General features: G+C 39.8%; 1 protein-coding gene across 34 annotated transcripts in view; it reads left to right on the forward strand.

Annotated features, from left to right (window-relative positions):
• The window catches only part of eya4 (EYA transcriptional coactivator and phosphatase 4), a 554,349-nt gene that overhangs the window by 378,649 nt on the left and 159,769 nt on the right, over positions 1-15,931 (forward strand). For 19 of the 34 annotated variants that reach the window (XM_043686452.1, XM_043686478.1, XM_043686430.1 and 16 more), the window contains one exon: positions 7,404-7,487. The exons of 9 other annotated variants lie outside the window; for them this stretch is intronic. In XM_043686452.1, coding sequence (XP_043542387.1) covers positions 7,404-7,487 — 84 coding nt within the window. The remainder of the gene's footprint in view (positions 1-7,403; positions 7,488-15,931) is intronic. 6 more of the 34 variants (XM_043686590.1, XM_043686584.1, XM_043686520.1 and 3 more) reach the window with 1 other exon arrangement.

Consider the following 15,931-nt stretch of genomic DNA (forward strand, 5'->3'; position numbering starts at 1 on the left):
CAGTTTGATTGCAAGCAAGAGTCTGTAAAACTCCCAGAAAAACAAAGTGACCTCAGAACTGACATCTCAGCTGATCTCTGAGATGTAATGGGAAAAGATTAAATATGTACACGTTGTTATTATATTAGGCTACCGTTTCAATAATGAGAAATATATACTACCCTTTTTAGCCATGAGATTAGATTTATTAATTCATCGGAAAACATTTCCACAATTAAAATGTTGATCTTTTATGTGACATATTATCAAGTTGTAAGTTTGCTCGCTGAGCTGGAAGGTTCCTTCTCAGATGCTTCGTCGCCATGCTGGGTAGCATCATCAGTAAGTGTCCGGTGAAGCACTATTGTACTGTCCTGCTTTCTATTTATGTGTCTTGGTCTGTTGTGGTGGAAGATATCACCTCCAGTTCTTTTTCTGAGAGGTAGGTAAATGGGGTCCAAATCGATGTGTTTTTTAAATGGAGTTCCGGTTTGAATGCCAGGCCTCTAGGAATTCCCGTGCATGTCTTTATTTAGCCTGTGCCAGGATGGATGTGTTGTCCCAGTTGAACTGGTGTCCCTCATTGTCTGTGAGTAAAGATACTAGTGTCATAATCTCCACTCATCTCTTTTGTTGGCTAGTCAGTACTAGTGTATCCTGGTGGCTAGTTTCCTGCCAGTCTGTCCGACATAATGTTTGTTGAAGTCTTTGCAGGGTATTTTGTATATGACTGACAAAGGGCTTTTACCCGAAACATTGATTTTCCTGCTCCTCGGATGCTGCCTGACCTGCTGTGCTTTTTCAGCACCACTCTAATCTTGACTCTGATCTCCAGCATCTGCAGTCCTCACTTTCGCCATTTTGTATATGACTTTCGTTCTGCTTGTTGTTGATGGGGGGTCCTTTAGATTCGTCAAGAGTTGGTTCAGTGTGTTGGTAGGTTTGCGGGCTACCATGATGCCAAGAGGCCGGAGTAGTCTGGTTGTCATCTCCAAGGTGTCTTTAATGTATGGAGTCTCTGGATGTATTGTGTCTTCTTGTTTAGGTTTGTTGTGTAAGAATTGGTGGCACAGTGGTGTGGGCGGCACGGTGGCACAGTGGTGTGGGCGGCACGGTGGCACAGTGGTGTGGGCGGCACGGTGGCACAGTGGTTAGCACTGCTGCCTCACAGCGCCAGAGACCCGGGTTCAGTTCCCGCCTCAGGCGACTGACTGTGTGGAGTTTGCACGTTCTCCCTGTCTCTGCGTGGGTTTCCTCCGGGTGCTCCTGTTTCCTCCCACAGTCCAAAGATGTGCAGGTCAGGTGAATTGACCATACTAAATTGTCCGTAGTGTTAGGTAAGGGGTAAATGTAGGGGTATGGGTGGTTTGCGCTTCGGCGGGGTGGTGTGGACATGTTGGGCTGAAGGGCCTGTTTCCACACTGTAATGTAATCTAATGTAATCTAATCTAATCTAATCTAATTGGCAGACTGTGCTTATCAGGTACTCGTTTTTGAATACATTGTATAGGTGCTTTTCTTTGGCATCTCCCAGTTCCTGGGTGCATTGCAGAACATTTTCCAATGAATTAATAAATAATGTCCTGATGCAGCTCTGTTTTTGAGTGTTGGAATGATTGCTCCTGTAGTTGAGTATCTGGTCAGTGTGTGCGGCTTTCCTGTAGACGCTGGTCTGCAGCTCTCCATTGGTTTTTCATTCTACTGTGACATCTAGGAAGGGAAGTCTGTTGTTGTTCTCTTCCTCTTTGGTTTACCAAAAGACACAACCAACTAGCACTAGTATCCATACACACAGACAATGAGGGACATCAGTTCAGCTGGGACAATACATCCTGGGACAGGCTAAACAAAGGCATGCATAGGAATTCCAAGAGGTCTGGCATTCAAACCGGATCTCCATCAACAAACACATCGATTTGGACCCCATTTACCAACCTCTCAGAAAAAGAACAGGAAATGATATCACCCACCACAACAGACCAATACACAGCAGCAACCTCAACAGAGGCTCACTGATGATTTTACCTAGCATGTCTGAGAACACACCTTCCAGCTCAGCGAGCAAACGTCCAACCTGAACCACAACCTGAGCTACAAATCTTCACAAAATTCGCAGACAACTTGTCAATTTGCAAAATTCACAATTTGGCAAACATAGTGCTTAATGTATTCCAATCATAGCAGTTTCATGACTCACTTTAACAGACACAAATACATGACATGCTAAAGGCTTTCATAATGAACTTGGAAAAGACAAAACCATTTTACTTACCCATTACTCCTGCCATCTTCAACCCATGATGCTTTACACCACCATGAACCCAGCAGCTCTTAGAGTTCATCCAGCTCCATAAACATGTAAAAGACTTGGCAAAAACAGCTTCTCAATAAGCCCACAATCCTGTTAATTGGCTGATTGGCCATTCAGTGATCATTTTTGTTCCAGGCTCATTTGATTCCAGTCAGGACCATAAAACTGCAGCACTTAGTTTGTCACGAAGAAATGATTCACTACAACTTGAGGAAACAACTCGAGAGTGTGGGTAAACAATAATAACTTATTATAACAACTTATTACATTTCTAAAATGGGTTTAACAAAGAATCATTAGTAATGATATTTGTGCAATGCTAATAGTGAGAATGAATGTACCTTACAACGCCCAAAGGATTTCTTTAGCTGAATATTTGGATATAATTTCAAATGACTTTTACAACTGCTTTCTAAAAGCCCTGCATTCTTGAGAAATAACTTGTAATGTTAATTGTATTGACGGTATTAAACATGGATGAATTTTGCTGAACTCATCTACGTTAAACCAACAGTAATTGCCATTCTGTAACTGTTATACTACGTTAATTTCAGCTGTCTGTTTAGGATTGTCAGTGATGCAGACATGTCAACCTTGGAAACTGACAAAATAATAAAAGAAAGAGCACCTTTCTGTCAACACCTTTCACAATCTATGAATGCCCCTAAGTGGGTTTGCAGCCAATTAATTATTTTTGAAGTGTAATAATGTAAGAAAAAGTATCCAAAACCCGACAGAGCATAAACAGCCCTAAAGGCCCTCTGACCTGTGAAAAGAACTTCATAAGTTAAGCTGTAAATATGCCCAGCATTCCATGCCATTCATGCAGAAGGCATAACCTAAAGTACACAAAAGTGCTGCTTGCAACACTAGCACATTCAGAACTTACCAAAGGTAAATGTGAATGCTGAAGAAACAAAGTTCACTTTCTAAAGGGACTTGAACCCTTTCCAGAAAAGTATCTTTTCTCTTTCACTCAGTGTGTTTTCTGAATTTTTGGAGTGTACTGTCTTTCAAGCCAAAAAATAAACGTATCCTGGAATGGTTATAGATATTTTAAGTCTGACTTCAAAACAAAATCACAGGGTCCAATAAATCTAACCCAGATGTAATATGCAAATTTGTAAACTGAAATCTATCCAACTCATACCTGCAAGAATGCCAAGGAGCAGTGCATTTCAGATGCAGTCAACAAACTGACTCATTTTTGGATCTGTTCCTGACCTTGATCCCACAGCGGACCAGAGGCAGGTGGAGATTGAGTGAATTAAGGGAATGCTGATTTAATAGTACAGGCACTCTCTCGCTCACTCTGAATACTGTATAGTAACAAAGTGACCTCCACCAGCAGCCAGCGAACAAACTGGAAATTGTTTTCAAAGGTATAGAACATAAATAAGCATTAACAGTGGGTACAATCAGACCAAGTGTCCCTGCTGTCTATTATTGTAACTGCATCCTATGTGCAGGAATCTCACTATAATTCTTTAAATTACATAACCCTTACCACCGTTTCAAACCTGCTCCCTCTAATACTTCCAAACGCTGGTGATTCTGACATCAATGGTTAAGCAAAACCACTTAAGGTATTAAGTAGGAGCAAAGAGTTTAATGCACAAAAAAACTACAGCAGCTCTTCAAGCAATCTTAAACAAATTACCCTTCGAATAAGGGAACTTCCGGCATGCTTCAAACTTGTTTTTTTTGTGTGTGGAACATTACTGTTTAAGTTGGTTTTAGCAGCTTCTTTGTTTTATATATACCATCTTCGAGAAACAAGAAAACATGAAGCCTTTATAACTACAACTTTCAAAAACCATCAGCTCATCTGATTTTCTGTTGCCTGAGGACTAGACAAGCATACAACTTAGGAACAGGCCTAGGCCACTCAACCCCTCATTGCCATTTAATAAGATAATGACAGATCTGATTACTCCAAGCTTTGGCCTTCTGGATACCTTTCACCTCTTATCAAGAATCTACCTACCTTTGCCTTAAAAATATACATGACTTTGCTTCCTCCTCCTTTTAAGGAAGGCTATTCCAAAGACTCAGGACACTCAGAGGAAAAGTTTCCTCCTTGTCTCTGTCTTAAACAGGCACTTCCATTTTGAAGTGATGCCAGTTTTCGATTTCCTCACATCCATCCTTTTATGCCTATTTTCTGTTTCCTATTAACTGGTCTAACTTCAGTCCATGCCAATATGTTATCCCCTACACCATGAGCTGTTCTTTTCCACAATAACTTTTGATTATGTATGTTGTAATGTCTGAATGACATAGAGCCAGACGGCTGAGCGGCCGAACAAGACAACTTTTTATTATATAAGTATGTATACAGGGCTGATGAAAAGACTGTCTCCCCAGTTGTAGTTTGTCCCACATGTAAGTTTTAGAATTCTTCCAGGTACGCAGGGATCCTGATTAGCATGTGACTGTAAGTCACCTGAAACTATTACTTTGTAATTCTATGTAAAACCAGAAAAGTCTATGGTTGGCACATTCTGCTGTCGTTGTGCTCTGTCTGAGGTTAATTACTTCTTCCACGTTGCACATTTTATAATAATCATTCCTCTTTTTGGTTCAGAACAGTTCTCCACTATATTACAGTGATTAGTTTCTTGCAACATTATGCATGATTTTAAACAGATTTCCTCTTGGTCTGTTTATCACAATCGTATCTCTACGCGGTTAAAGGACTTCCTGTTTCATACATTTTCTTTGTAGTCCTGTCCTTCTTTGTAGACCTGTCCTTCTTTGTAAGTTTTAAATAGTTCTCAGTTTTTAGGCCTGTATGTCTCAACCTATCCTACTTGCTACTATGTGTTACCCCTTCTATATACTTAGCTATTAATTTCTATGTCTAAATTTCCTAGCAATGCACAATTAATGCTGGTCACAAGAAATTTCTGGTCAACCAGTTACTGGCTTTTTCAGTTCACCTTGCCACACGTTTGATTGGCTGGTACTGACAACTTCCAATCCCATATTTTGAGATGAAAGGACGATAGTTTAAGAAGTGAGTGATTTAATATGTGAAAAAATCTACCTACTGAAAACGAAACTAATTCTAATTTTACGTGGACTAAGACAGAAAGCAACAATGAGTACAACATTTTGACTCATCTGATGTTCATCTGATCCTTCACACATTTAATTTGATATTCTTCAAACTATGATCAGATTACTACTTACTTCTTTTTATTGTTATTATTCCATTGATGTGAATGATATATCATGTAGAAATAAAATTGCTAATTTTTCCACATTCTGTGTATATAAAAAGTGACCATAAATAGTAATTGTATTATCGATTTAGCACATGAATGTATTTTTAAATAAATTAATTGCAGCTTTCTGTTTCCTAAATGCTGACACATCTTCTTCTGTTTCTCTGTAGACTTTAATTTCTCTTTATTTTTGATTATATGGGAAAAGTCCACAGACCATAATAAGTTGAGCTACTGGATTTGGGAAAACTCCAAAACTGAGAGTTGCGCCATAAATTATGTAATCTCCAGTGTCATTGTAAATCAATCCTGCTGCCATTTCCTGATCTAATTCTCAAATGATCCTTTTTTTTGAGCAAGAGAATTATTGCAGTATGTGTGACATGGGGTGCAGAACTGTGATTTATGAGTTTTAATTACTTTTTCCCTTTTTCTCTAACATTTGTTTACCCTTGACCTAAGGGGTCATTCTAATTTCCTGTTTTAATGTAATGAATGGGGCAATAAATATCCCACCAGTCATTGCTGTTGCTGATTGTATATTATTAACTAGTTGCATCTATTAATGTATATGTAAATCATTTTGCACCCGCACTTCAAAATAAGACTATTGTGCAATAACCTCATCTATATTAGCCTGTTCTGACTGCACTGTAAATGTACAGTAATGGATTGTATCTTACTGATACCGAGAGTGAACTGAAAGACAGGGAAGAGGATAATTCAGCCTTCCAAGCTAGTAAATAGGGGTTTGCTTAATAAGCATTCTTATTTAACCATGATTTTATTTTACACAAATTTGTTTTTAATTATTATTTATTTTTATAAGAAATTAAAAATTATCTAACTAGTGGTGTCAGAACTAGGTTTGGGATTCAGTGATTTTTCAACTTGTGGTCGTCTCTCGCAATTCATTCTCCACACGTCGCCTATCATTTTGTTTGCCAAATTGCCAGAGGCAACAAAACGTTTCCGAAGATATTTGTTGGATTCACTGAGATGCAGCAAGGCCAAGAAAAACCAACAGGTGGTGGTACCGAGGGGAAACATCCTGTTTCTTTGATATCTTATTTAGATTTGGTTTACATAATTTCTGTGGCTTAGCTGAACTACATGCTGTTATTTATTTAGCTAAATTAAACCACTTACACTAATGAATGTGCAGGTTAGGGAAAACTGGGGCTTACAGTAAGCAAATGTGCTCAATATATCTTCGTTACAATATCTTAAACCTTATTTTATTCATGGGATGTGGATGTCGTTGGATAGGCTGGCACTCCTAATTACTTTGAGGGCTGATTAGAGTCAACTGCATTGTTGTGGGTCTGGAGTCACATGTAGACCAGATAAGAGGGGCAGAATTCCTTTCCTGGAGGACATCAGTGACTCTGATGGGGTTTTAAAAACACTTAAATTAGACTTTTTAGGTGAATTTGAGTTTCACTATCTGCCATGATGGTACTTGAACTCATGTCCTCAGAACATTAGCTCAGGGTTACAGATTACTAGTCCAGTGACATTACCATTACACCCAGCTTCCCCTCTGCTCTCTGTTAGTGATTTATCTGTCACTTATTTTTCTCAATTGTTCATTACTAATAGACCTGACGAGCTAATGATTCATCATTATTTTATTGTCACCTGTTATAATGTGCTTTTACAGGGTAATTCATTATGCCAAAATATAGGTTGTTACTCCACCACTGTGTGCTCCACTGCAGGGGATTTGGCATTTACATTACCTGTAAATGTGCTCATTTAACATATTCCATCATTTTTTTGTACGATTGCAATTTGTATAATTAAATGTATTAGTATCATGATAAGGAATAAAATGTTACTGAAATCTCAAACTAAATGCAATTCTGACTTTCCCCCTTCAGGAGATACCATGACTATTTTAAACACTGCAGACTGGTTGCTAGGTTGCAGCACCCCCGCCTCTGCAACAAGTATGGCAGATTATGGTACAGTGCATGTGCGTGTTAGTGTGGAACATGAGTGCAGTGCTTCTGTTTTCCTTCTTCTCTGAAAACTTGAGCATGTAATAAAATGGTTGTATACAAAAATAATAGTAATTACCATGGAACTTGAGAGTAACAGCATGTTTTGCTTAGAATTAAAACTATTGTCCTGATCAATTGCTCACAGCCTCATTTTGAAAGAAATTCAAGTCAGTGCTCTGAAAACAAAATAAATATGTTGCAAAAACTCAGTAGATCAAGCAGCTGCTGTGGAGAGAGAAACAAAGGGCAGAATTGTATCTGTGGTGTGCCATTCCCAATGGTAGAACAGGAAGTGGGTGCTACTTTTGCTCTCATGCTGGGTCTCACTCGATTATAATCAAAAGGTAAAGTACAGGCCGTGTGACCAGGAGACACAAGCTCATGTGATGGATGAGGAAGCTTTTCAGTGGTGAAAGCTGCCATCAGCTGGCAATGCAACAGGCATGAGTGGCCTGTAAGATGGTCCAATATGGAGGTTCTTCTAAACCACCACAACTTTCTTGCCCAATCATTGCTATTGACGTAAGAAATACTACAAGCTCAAAAGTGACTGGGCTGTTTTTTAAATTTAAACTTCACTTCTAAGCTTTTCACTTCTTTCATGTGTGTGCACCATCTTTATTTGTTGAAACTGGATTAGTCAGAGAGCTAAATGTCATGGCATGTCTCATGAATGGCATGTGTTGATGTTGTCAGGAGAGTTTGGGCTATTTCTTTACTGTAAAAAGAAAGAATGATAAATTTTGCATTGTCTTTACTGAAAGTTCATTTCAGTGTACAGTGTTGTATACATCACTCTGTGAGACATAGCCAAAGCTGCAGGCTTCAATACACTATAAAGGACATTATCCGAGATCAGTAAGAATTATTAAATAGTGTAAGTGAACACAGAACCTTGGAAGGATTCTGTCAGCTAACTCCCTGAGTTTGAACCACATGGAGACAGGACTGTCACCATCCTTTAGGTCCTACACTTTCTTACATTATATGACTACTGTTCCCATCACAGTTGGAGATGAAGTCCCTCTGTCTTCCACACTTCCATGCTCCAAACCTACTCTATATCCTTCTTTGAGTCACTGTGACATTCCCCAAAACTCCACTCCACACCACTGATTTCTCCTCACCAACCACAAGCTGCCATTCCCCTGCTTCCCTTCCTCATGCTGTACAGCTCAGCATGGAACACTCAGGCGCAGCTTTACAAAGCTGAGTGGCACACACCATCTTTCAAGTGAATGTGCAGCAGACAGTATGAGATTCTCATTATACAGCTAATTTCATTGTGACAGCAGATGCCATTTTTAAAAATGTATTTCACTAATGAGTATTCATGATATCTGAGGTCACACAGTAACCTGCCATAGGATGAGATGAGGCCTGACACACCACTGATTTAATCTCTGCATCTCAACCCACCATCAGGAAGTCAAAGGTTTGGCTCCAGCTTAATTCAGATGCCTGCCCACCACATTTCGCATTTTTGCAGTCTTCATACATTTCAGATCAATAACCTTCCATCAGAACCTACAGCTAACCATCATAAGGAGATTTTTAAAATGTGGAGATGTTTGCTGATGATTATAGTGTTCAAGTCTATTTATTAAATAATAAAGCAGTTTAAAATCATTATTCCTACTTTCTTAATTAAAGTCAGATGCATGTACCTCTGCTGTTTACCACAAAAATTGGATCCCTGTTCTCAGGTTAGCTCATAAATCCAATTAGATTGCAACAAATATTTGACTCTTTTTCAACATTACTCTTGGCATTACTAAAAGAAAACTAATGATGTAGAGTCAAGGTCAGGCAGTAGCTATGGAAAGGGAAAAATGAGTTAACGATTCATTGTCAAAGACTTTTTAATCAGTTTATCAATGTGAAAGAAAACCAGAAATGGCTAGAGAAACTCAAAAGGTCCATCAGTGTCTATGGAGAGAAAGCAGAGTCAATGGTTTGAGTCTAATGACCCTTCATCAGAATGGGATCCACAACATTGACTCTGTTTTCTCTCCATGGATGCTGCCAGACTTTGAGTTTCTCCAGCAATTTCTGTTTTTGTTTCAGACTTCCAGCATCCACAGTTCTTGGATTTTTTTTATTAATCTACTTGAAATGTTCATTCTGCCTTCCTCTCCACAATTGCTGCCTGACCTGCTGAGTTTTATTGTTTTATTTCAGCATTTTATGGTTTTATTTCAGTTTTCCAGTATTTGCACTCATTCGGTTTTAAGCAAGTGCTTGTTCCTTTGATGTGGCCACATTCGTCCTGTAATATACAGCTTGAGCTGCAGTAATAGTGACATCATGCAGTTGCCAAGAACCAGAGAACCTGATTAAAATGTTTTGAGAAAAACCAGGAGTATGTTTAACTTGAATACTGTTGTGCATTTGAATGATATGAATGACTGTAAAACTGTCAGAAAAGTGGGGTATACCCACTTTTGTTGGAATACTATAGCACAAAAAGAATTATATTCTTCTTCACCAATCCTCAAACATTTTCAAATTTCAGCAATATAATCAGGGGCATGTTCAGGCCAATATTTCATACATTCCAGTGTATTCCCAAGAGTAGCCAAACAAGTTGCTGCTTGAGGTCATTACACTTGACAACAGTCAGTGGGTCTGTCGTCCTGATGTGTTTTCTTAGTATTTGTTTTTGCTGTTGTCTACAACTCTCAGGGGCAGGGCAAGGTGGCAGACCCTAAGTCTACCTCAGCAAAATGGGAATTGAGCCCATGCTGTTGACATTACTCAGAATCACAGGGCGAGCCAAGTAAGCTAACCAGTCCCAATTTGTCAGTAGCACTGTTTAGTTACTGAAGATTGACCAATAAATTCCACAGTGTAACCTTGTCTTCATAGGATGCACAAATCTTTAGAATGACCTAAAACTGGAAATGAAAATTATCCCATATTTTAACTGAAAATCTCTGCAATAAAAACTTCTCCAACATTATATTTTATGGTGTGCGTTTTGCAATTAAGTTATTTCCAAGATATTACCGCAACTTATATTAAGTCAGCGTTTATGGAAATTGCATTTTTCTAACGTGGCTTTTGAATTTTGAGCACTGATGATAATCAGAGATGAGAGGTGAAAATTGACTCCAGGTTGCTTACTAACTGAGTGTAGACAATGATGCATGTGGTGGAATAGGTCTCCCCAGAATAAATAGCCTTCGTTTTCAGAAGACTGGTGAGCTATGAGCGCCTAGAGTCCATCCTCAGCAGATCACTAGAAAATTGAGGGTGAATGTTGGACTGCTTTCCTCTGATGGGCTGAGAGTGATCAGGGCAGGGATGAATGGGACCTGGATCCTGCCACTTCTTGGCTGCCCACAAGAAATAGTTGCAGCCAAAAACCTGCTTGTTCTTCTGCGATCTGGAAGGAGTGCTTTGAATACTCGGACACTGAATAAGAAGGTGAAAAACTGTTCAATACGTAAGAATATTTTGGATCTGCTTTTCATACGGTTGCAGATCTACATGCAAACAAAGCTGCAGCATTTGTCTTTTTTGTTAAGATATTGCAGTTTGACAGGAATTGTTACAGTAACATGATCAAGGGTTAAGTGCAGTACAGTAAACAAAATAAATATTAAAATTTGGTATTTTACGTGATCAGGTTTTGAAAATGAAGTGGCCTCAATGTTCAAAGGCTGTACTTCAAGACGTCAAGTGGATACTTTGGGTGGAATCTTACAGGGGTCTGAACTATGTGGAATATGGCAACATTTGTGGCACATCAGATGGGAATTCCTGCAAGGCTGATCTCAATATTGACAGCATCTGGTTCCATCTATTATGCTTTTTACAAGCAGAATGGTGGGTTTCTCATCGGGCAGTGGGGGCAAGTTGCCAATTAACCAGGTTATTGCATGTTAAGCGTCAAGTTGACAGGGTATCTCACCTCACTAATATTCAGCTTTCTATCTTACCAAACTCAGCAAACAAACTAAACGTTAAGAAAACTCGACATGGAAACCAAACTGGGTATCTGGCGAATTCATCTTGCTGCATGCTCCAAATGACCTTTATGTTGGACACTGGGTACCTATACCTCAGGGCACAGTCTGTGGTAGTGGCCATGCATGCCCCATTTTTCACAGACATTGGCATCCAACATGTGCCAGCCTCTTAAAAGCCCTCATGGCACATCTCTAACCCACTTGCGGGACACGTCTGCCTTCAATGCTGCATTTCAGCTTGCACCAAGAGCTGTCATTGTAACACTGCAACAAGGACACTGTGCACTCAGGGACACATACCCTGCTCAAGGGCTAAAGCAGGCTGCATGTCCAGGCCCTTCACTCGCTGTCTTAATGCTCAGAGCGATTGAGAGCTTTCTGGATGCTCACAGCATCCTTGCACTGCCTTTTTATGCTTTGCTCCCTCAGTCAGAGGCTACTTTGCCACTTAGAGCAGACATAACGACAAGAAGCTTGCTGTTGCTGTCTGCAGGTAACAGTGAAGTCAATGGCAATAGCTCTGGGGCACGGGGGTCTCAGCAGAGTAAGTCAAAAGCAGCTTCCATTTCCAGTTCAGGGGCTTGGACATGGTCGGTCAGCCACTTGGACCAGTCTGAGTCAGTATGCTAGCCACATACAGCACGCAGAGCTGAATGCCAGACATCCCACCACCCATCATGTGCCATTCTGCCCTGGAATGAGAGAGGGAGTGGATGGCAGAGTTGTTTGGTGAAGGTGAAGAGATGTGCCGAGTAAATGGGCAGTCAGTGCAGAGGGCCTGCAAGGTTAGTGGTGTCAGGTGTTGGGGTGACTGATACCGAGAGAGGGAAGATGTTGCAGGCATTAGTGTGGTTGGTAAAGAATGAGCCATGTGGGAGGTGTGTACCGTAGCAGAGATAGAGTGAGTGTGGAATATCAGAGAGGGAGGATGGTGCCACTTGTACTGGCAGAGGAGAGAAGGACATTGGCATTCTTTCTGCAGTGCTGGGCATTCTTCCAGCTAAAACTGTACTACTCTGGGTGGCAATCTCAGACTAGGCTGTCATGATCTGGTTCTGTGGACTCAACTGTGGACATTGGGGAAAACTAAGTCCTGCCTCTGCACCACCCTGTCCTGCAGGACCTCCACAGCATGCCTACAATTTCCCTCTCTCTGCCATGTCTGGATCAAATGTTAGGTACCGTACAGGGTGGCTCCAGACAATGCCTTTCTGGGTGCACAATGGGTTTTTTTTTTAAGATGGCGTGAGTACAAGGGATCTCATTCAATTCTGGGATATTCGCTGAGTGGAAATGACATGTGATAATTTGGGACCAGAAGTGGATGAGCGGGTCATCATTGGGGCAGAATAGGTAGTTAGTTTTCCAGTTCTACCTCATTAGTAAGATGCACTCCTTAACCTTTGCTTCAGTTGGATAAATCAACTTGATAAATGTATCCTAGCAGAGAGTTTATGGAATATATTGCGATAGATTTCCTAGAATTATATAACATGGAACCAACCAGCATTAAGGCTACTTTAGATCTTGGGTTATATAATGAGATAGGCTTATTAGTAACCTCATTGTTAAAGATCCTCTGGAGCTTAGTGCTCATACTGTACTAAAATGTCCTGTTAAGTTTGAATGTGATTAACCTAGTTATGTAACACAAATCTTTTAGAATAATCCAACTATGTATAATTTGATCAGGTTGGTTGGGAAAATAGATTAAAAGGTGGCAGTTAATAGGCAGTAGAAAGCTTAAAAGAAATTCAAAACACTCAAAGAAAATGCACTCCATTGGGAAATATAAATTTCATCGAGAAAGTGATCCATCCATGACTGACTAAAGGAGTTATGGATAGTAATAGATTGGAAGTAGAGACTTATTGTGTTTTCACATCCAGACTACTGTACAGGTTTGGTCTACTTATGCACTGGAGATGGTACAACAATATTTTGCTAGATTGATTCCAGGAATGAGCGAGTTGTCCGATGATGAGGGGCTGAGCAATTTAGGCCTATACTGTCCAGAGTTGAGCACAAGAGATGATTGTGATGAAACATGTAGGATTCTTGAGGAAGATGAGGGTAGATGCTGATAGGTTGCCTTACCTGCTAGGATGGTTTAGAACTAGGGGCCATATTCTTGCGTAAAAAGGTTGATAATTTTAGACTGAGATGAAGAGAAATTCCTTCTCTTAAAGAATTATGAATCTTTGGAATGTTGTACCTCAGCGATCTGTGGAATCTGAGTCATTGGGCATACTCACATTTGGATGGATAAATATTTGGACTTAAGGGGATTGAGGGATTGGGAAATTGAGCAGGAAATCAGCACTGAGGCCCACAATCTGATTGAATGGTGGAGAAGGATGGAGGAGCCTGCTCCTGTTCCTGTATCCTGCTGTTCTAACACTTAACCTCCTCCATTAGTAGTTTTGGCAAGATCATGATAACATGGTATTTTAAATAAAGTGGTACATCTGAGTATTAACCTGAGATTCTGGTTTTGTCCCAAAACTCATTACCTTGCTTGTAAACAAGAAGACAGCTTCCAAAAAACATACTGCAGTTGAAATTAACTGAAACCTGGAACTCGAGGTCTGCCAAATTTGGGCAAGATTTTAAGTATTTCAAAAGACAGCAACTCGTATCGAGTTGGAACTGGACCCATTTTTTGCCCTGGGTTAACCGTTCCCTTTTTATGATGACACAAACCACCCAAAATCACAGAGATAGGAAATGTTACTTGTGAAAATGAGTAAATACCAGAATATCTGATGAATCATAGACCCAAGCACAGAATGACAGAATTGTTACAGTGCTGAAGGAGACCATTCGGCCTAGCATGCCTTCATTAGTTTATTCCCTAGTGCCAATCTCTTGCCTTTTCACCATCACCCTGCATGCCATTTCTATCCAAATAACAATCTAGCGCCCTCTTGATTGCCTCAACTGAAACTGTCTCCACCACATTTTTGAGTAGCGCATTTTATATCCTAACTAATTACTGTGTGACAATTTTTTTTCTTACATACCCTTGCTTTGTTTGCAATTCAGTCATTATTACCTGAGTTGGAATCATGATATATGTACCTAGCCTATTCCCAAATCCAAGATACTCCTTCAGCTTCCAATTGAAGCTATTCCCAAATGTTGACATTGCCTCTGCTTTAATCACTAAACCAGATAGTCATATTCCACAGCCTTCAGTGTAAAAAAAAATTCTGCTTCACTCTCCTCTCAATCTCTTAAGAGTTTATTTTCTATCTGGATATCTCTAATCTGGAGAGTTCGATCACTGATAAAAGTTAATGCATATAAATGAAAACCAAGTAAAACGTTATTCACAATCAATCAGCCATTGAAAGAAATTAAAAATAGAATGTTCATGGCTAAAAATGCTCAAAGGGTAAATTTTTCTGCACAAATATTCTCAGGTTTTCCATTGAAATAGAGTTATGTGTTGCCGATTATGATATCGTGTATAAATGACTAAATTCCTAGCAAACTGAATTTCCGATAAACCTCACACTAGAACAGCCACCATCATAGATTTCAGACCAAAGGTCACTGATTAAACAGCTGCCAATCAGCCAAGATTAAAGACACAATGGTGAGAAATGTTTGCATTTCATACTAACAAGCAGGTGTTAATAGTTGAGACACCAATCAATTTCCTGTCAGACAAACTCCATAATAGTTCAGCAATTGGCACTCCCTCAAGTCGGTGTACTTGTGTGTGTTTCTTCAGTGAGGCTGCCTGCACCAGCAATCATAACAAAAAAGTCCATTTCTAACCACAGACAATGACATGGACATAGGGTTTTTTTCCACTTCCACACCACTACCTCTAATGTCCCCCTCAAATCTATCCTTGACCCTACTCCTATTTTTCATCTATATGCTGCCCTTAAGCAGTTATCTGAGAACACAGCATCGGTGTTCAACCCTACCTCATCACCGCCACTCTCAACCTCTTTGCCGTCTCTTAAGTTTTGTCTGATATCAAGTAGTGAATGAGCAGAAATTTCCACAAATCACACATTCAGAAGACTGGAGTTCAGCTTTGAACTCCATCACAAGTCCAATTCCTCAGCCACTGATTTCAGCTTCTCCCTGACAATTGACTGAAACTAAACCAGACTGTTCACAACCTTGGTTTCATGTCGTACCGCAGTCTGAGTTTCCAATTACATGTCCAACCCAGCACACCGCTGCAGAACCCCGCCGAATTTAACAACTGCTTCAGCTCAGCTGCTGCTAAAGCACCCTCATCTCTGTGGGCTGTGTTCCACCTAGACTTGACAATTCTTTTTTTTTTATAGATTTTTTATTAGAAATTTAACATTTTTACAAGTTTACAAAAATAAACAAAACTCTCAGATATAAACATTGATATACAATTAGCTCAAATATACAATAGCCAAAATTTGACAAAAAAAA

The sequence above is a fragment of the Chiloscyllium plagiosum genome, chromosome 3 (assembly GCF_004010195.1).
Source record: "Chiloscyllium plagiosum isolate BGI_BamShark_2017 chromosome 3, ASM401019v2, whole genome shotgun sequence".
Classification (NCBI taxonomy): Eukaryota; Metazoa; Chordata; class Chondrichthyes; order Orectolobiformes; family Hemiscylliidae; genus Chiloscyllium; species Chiloscyllium plagiosum.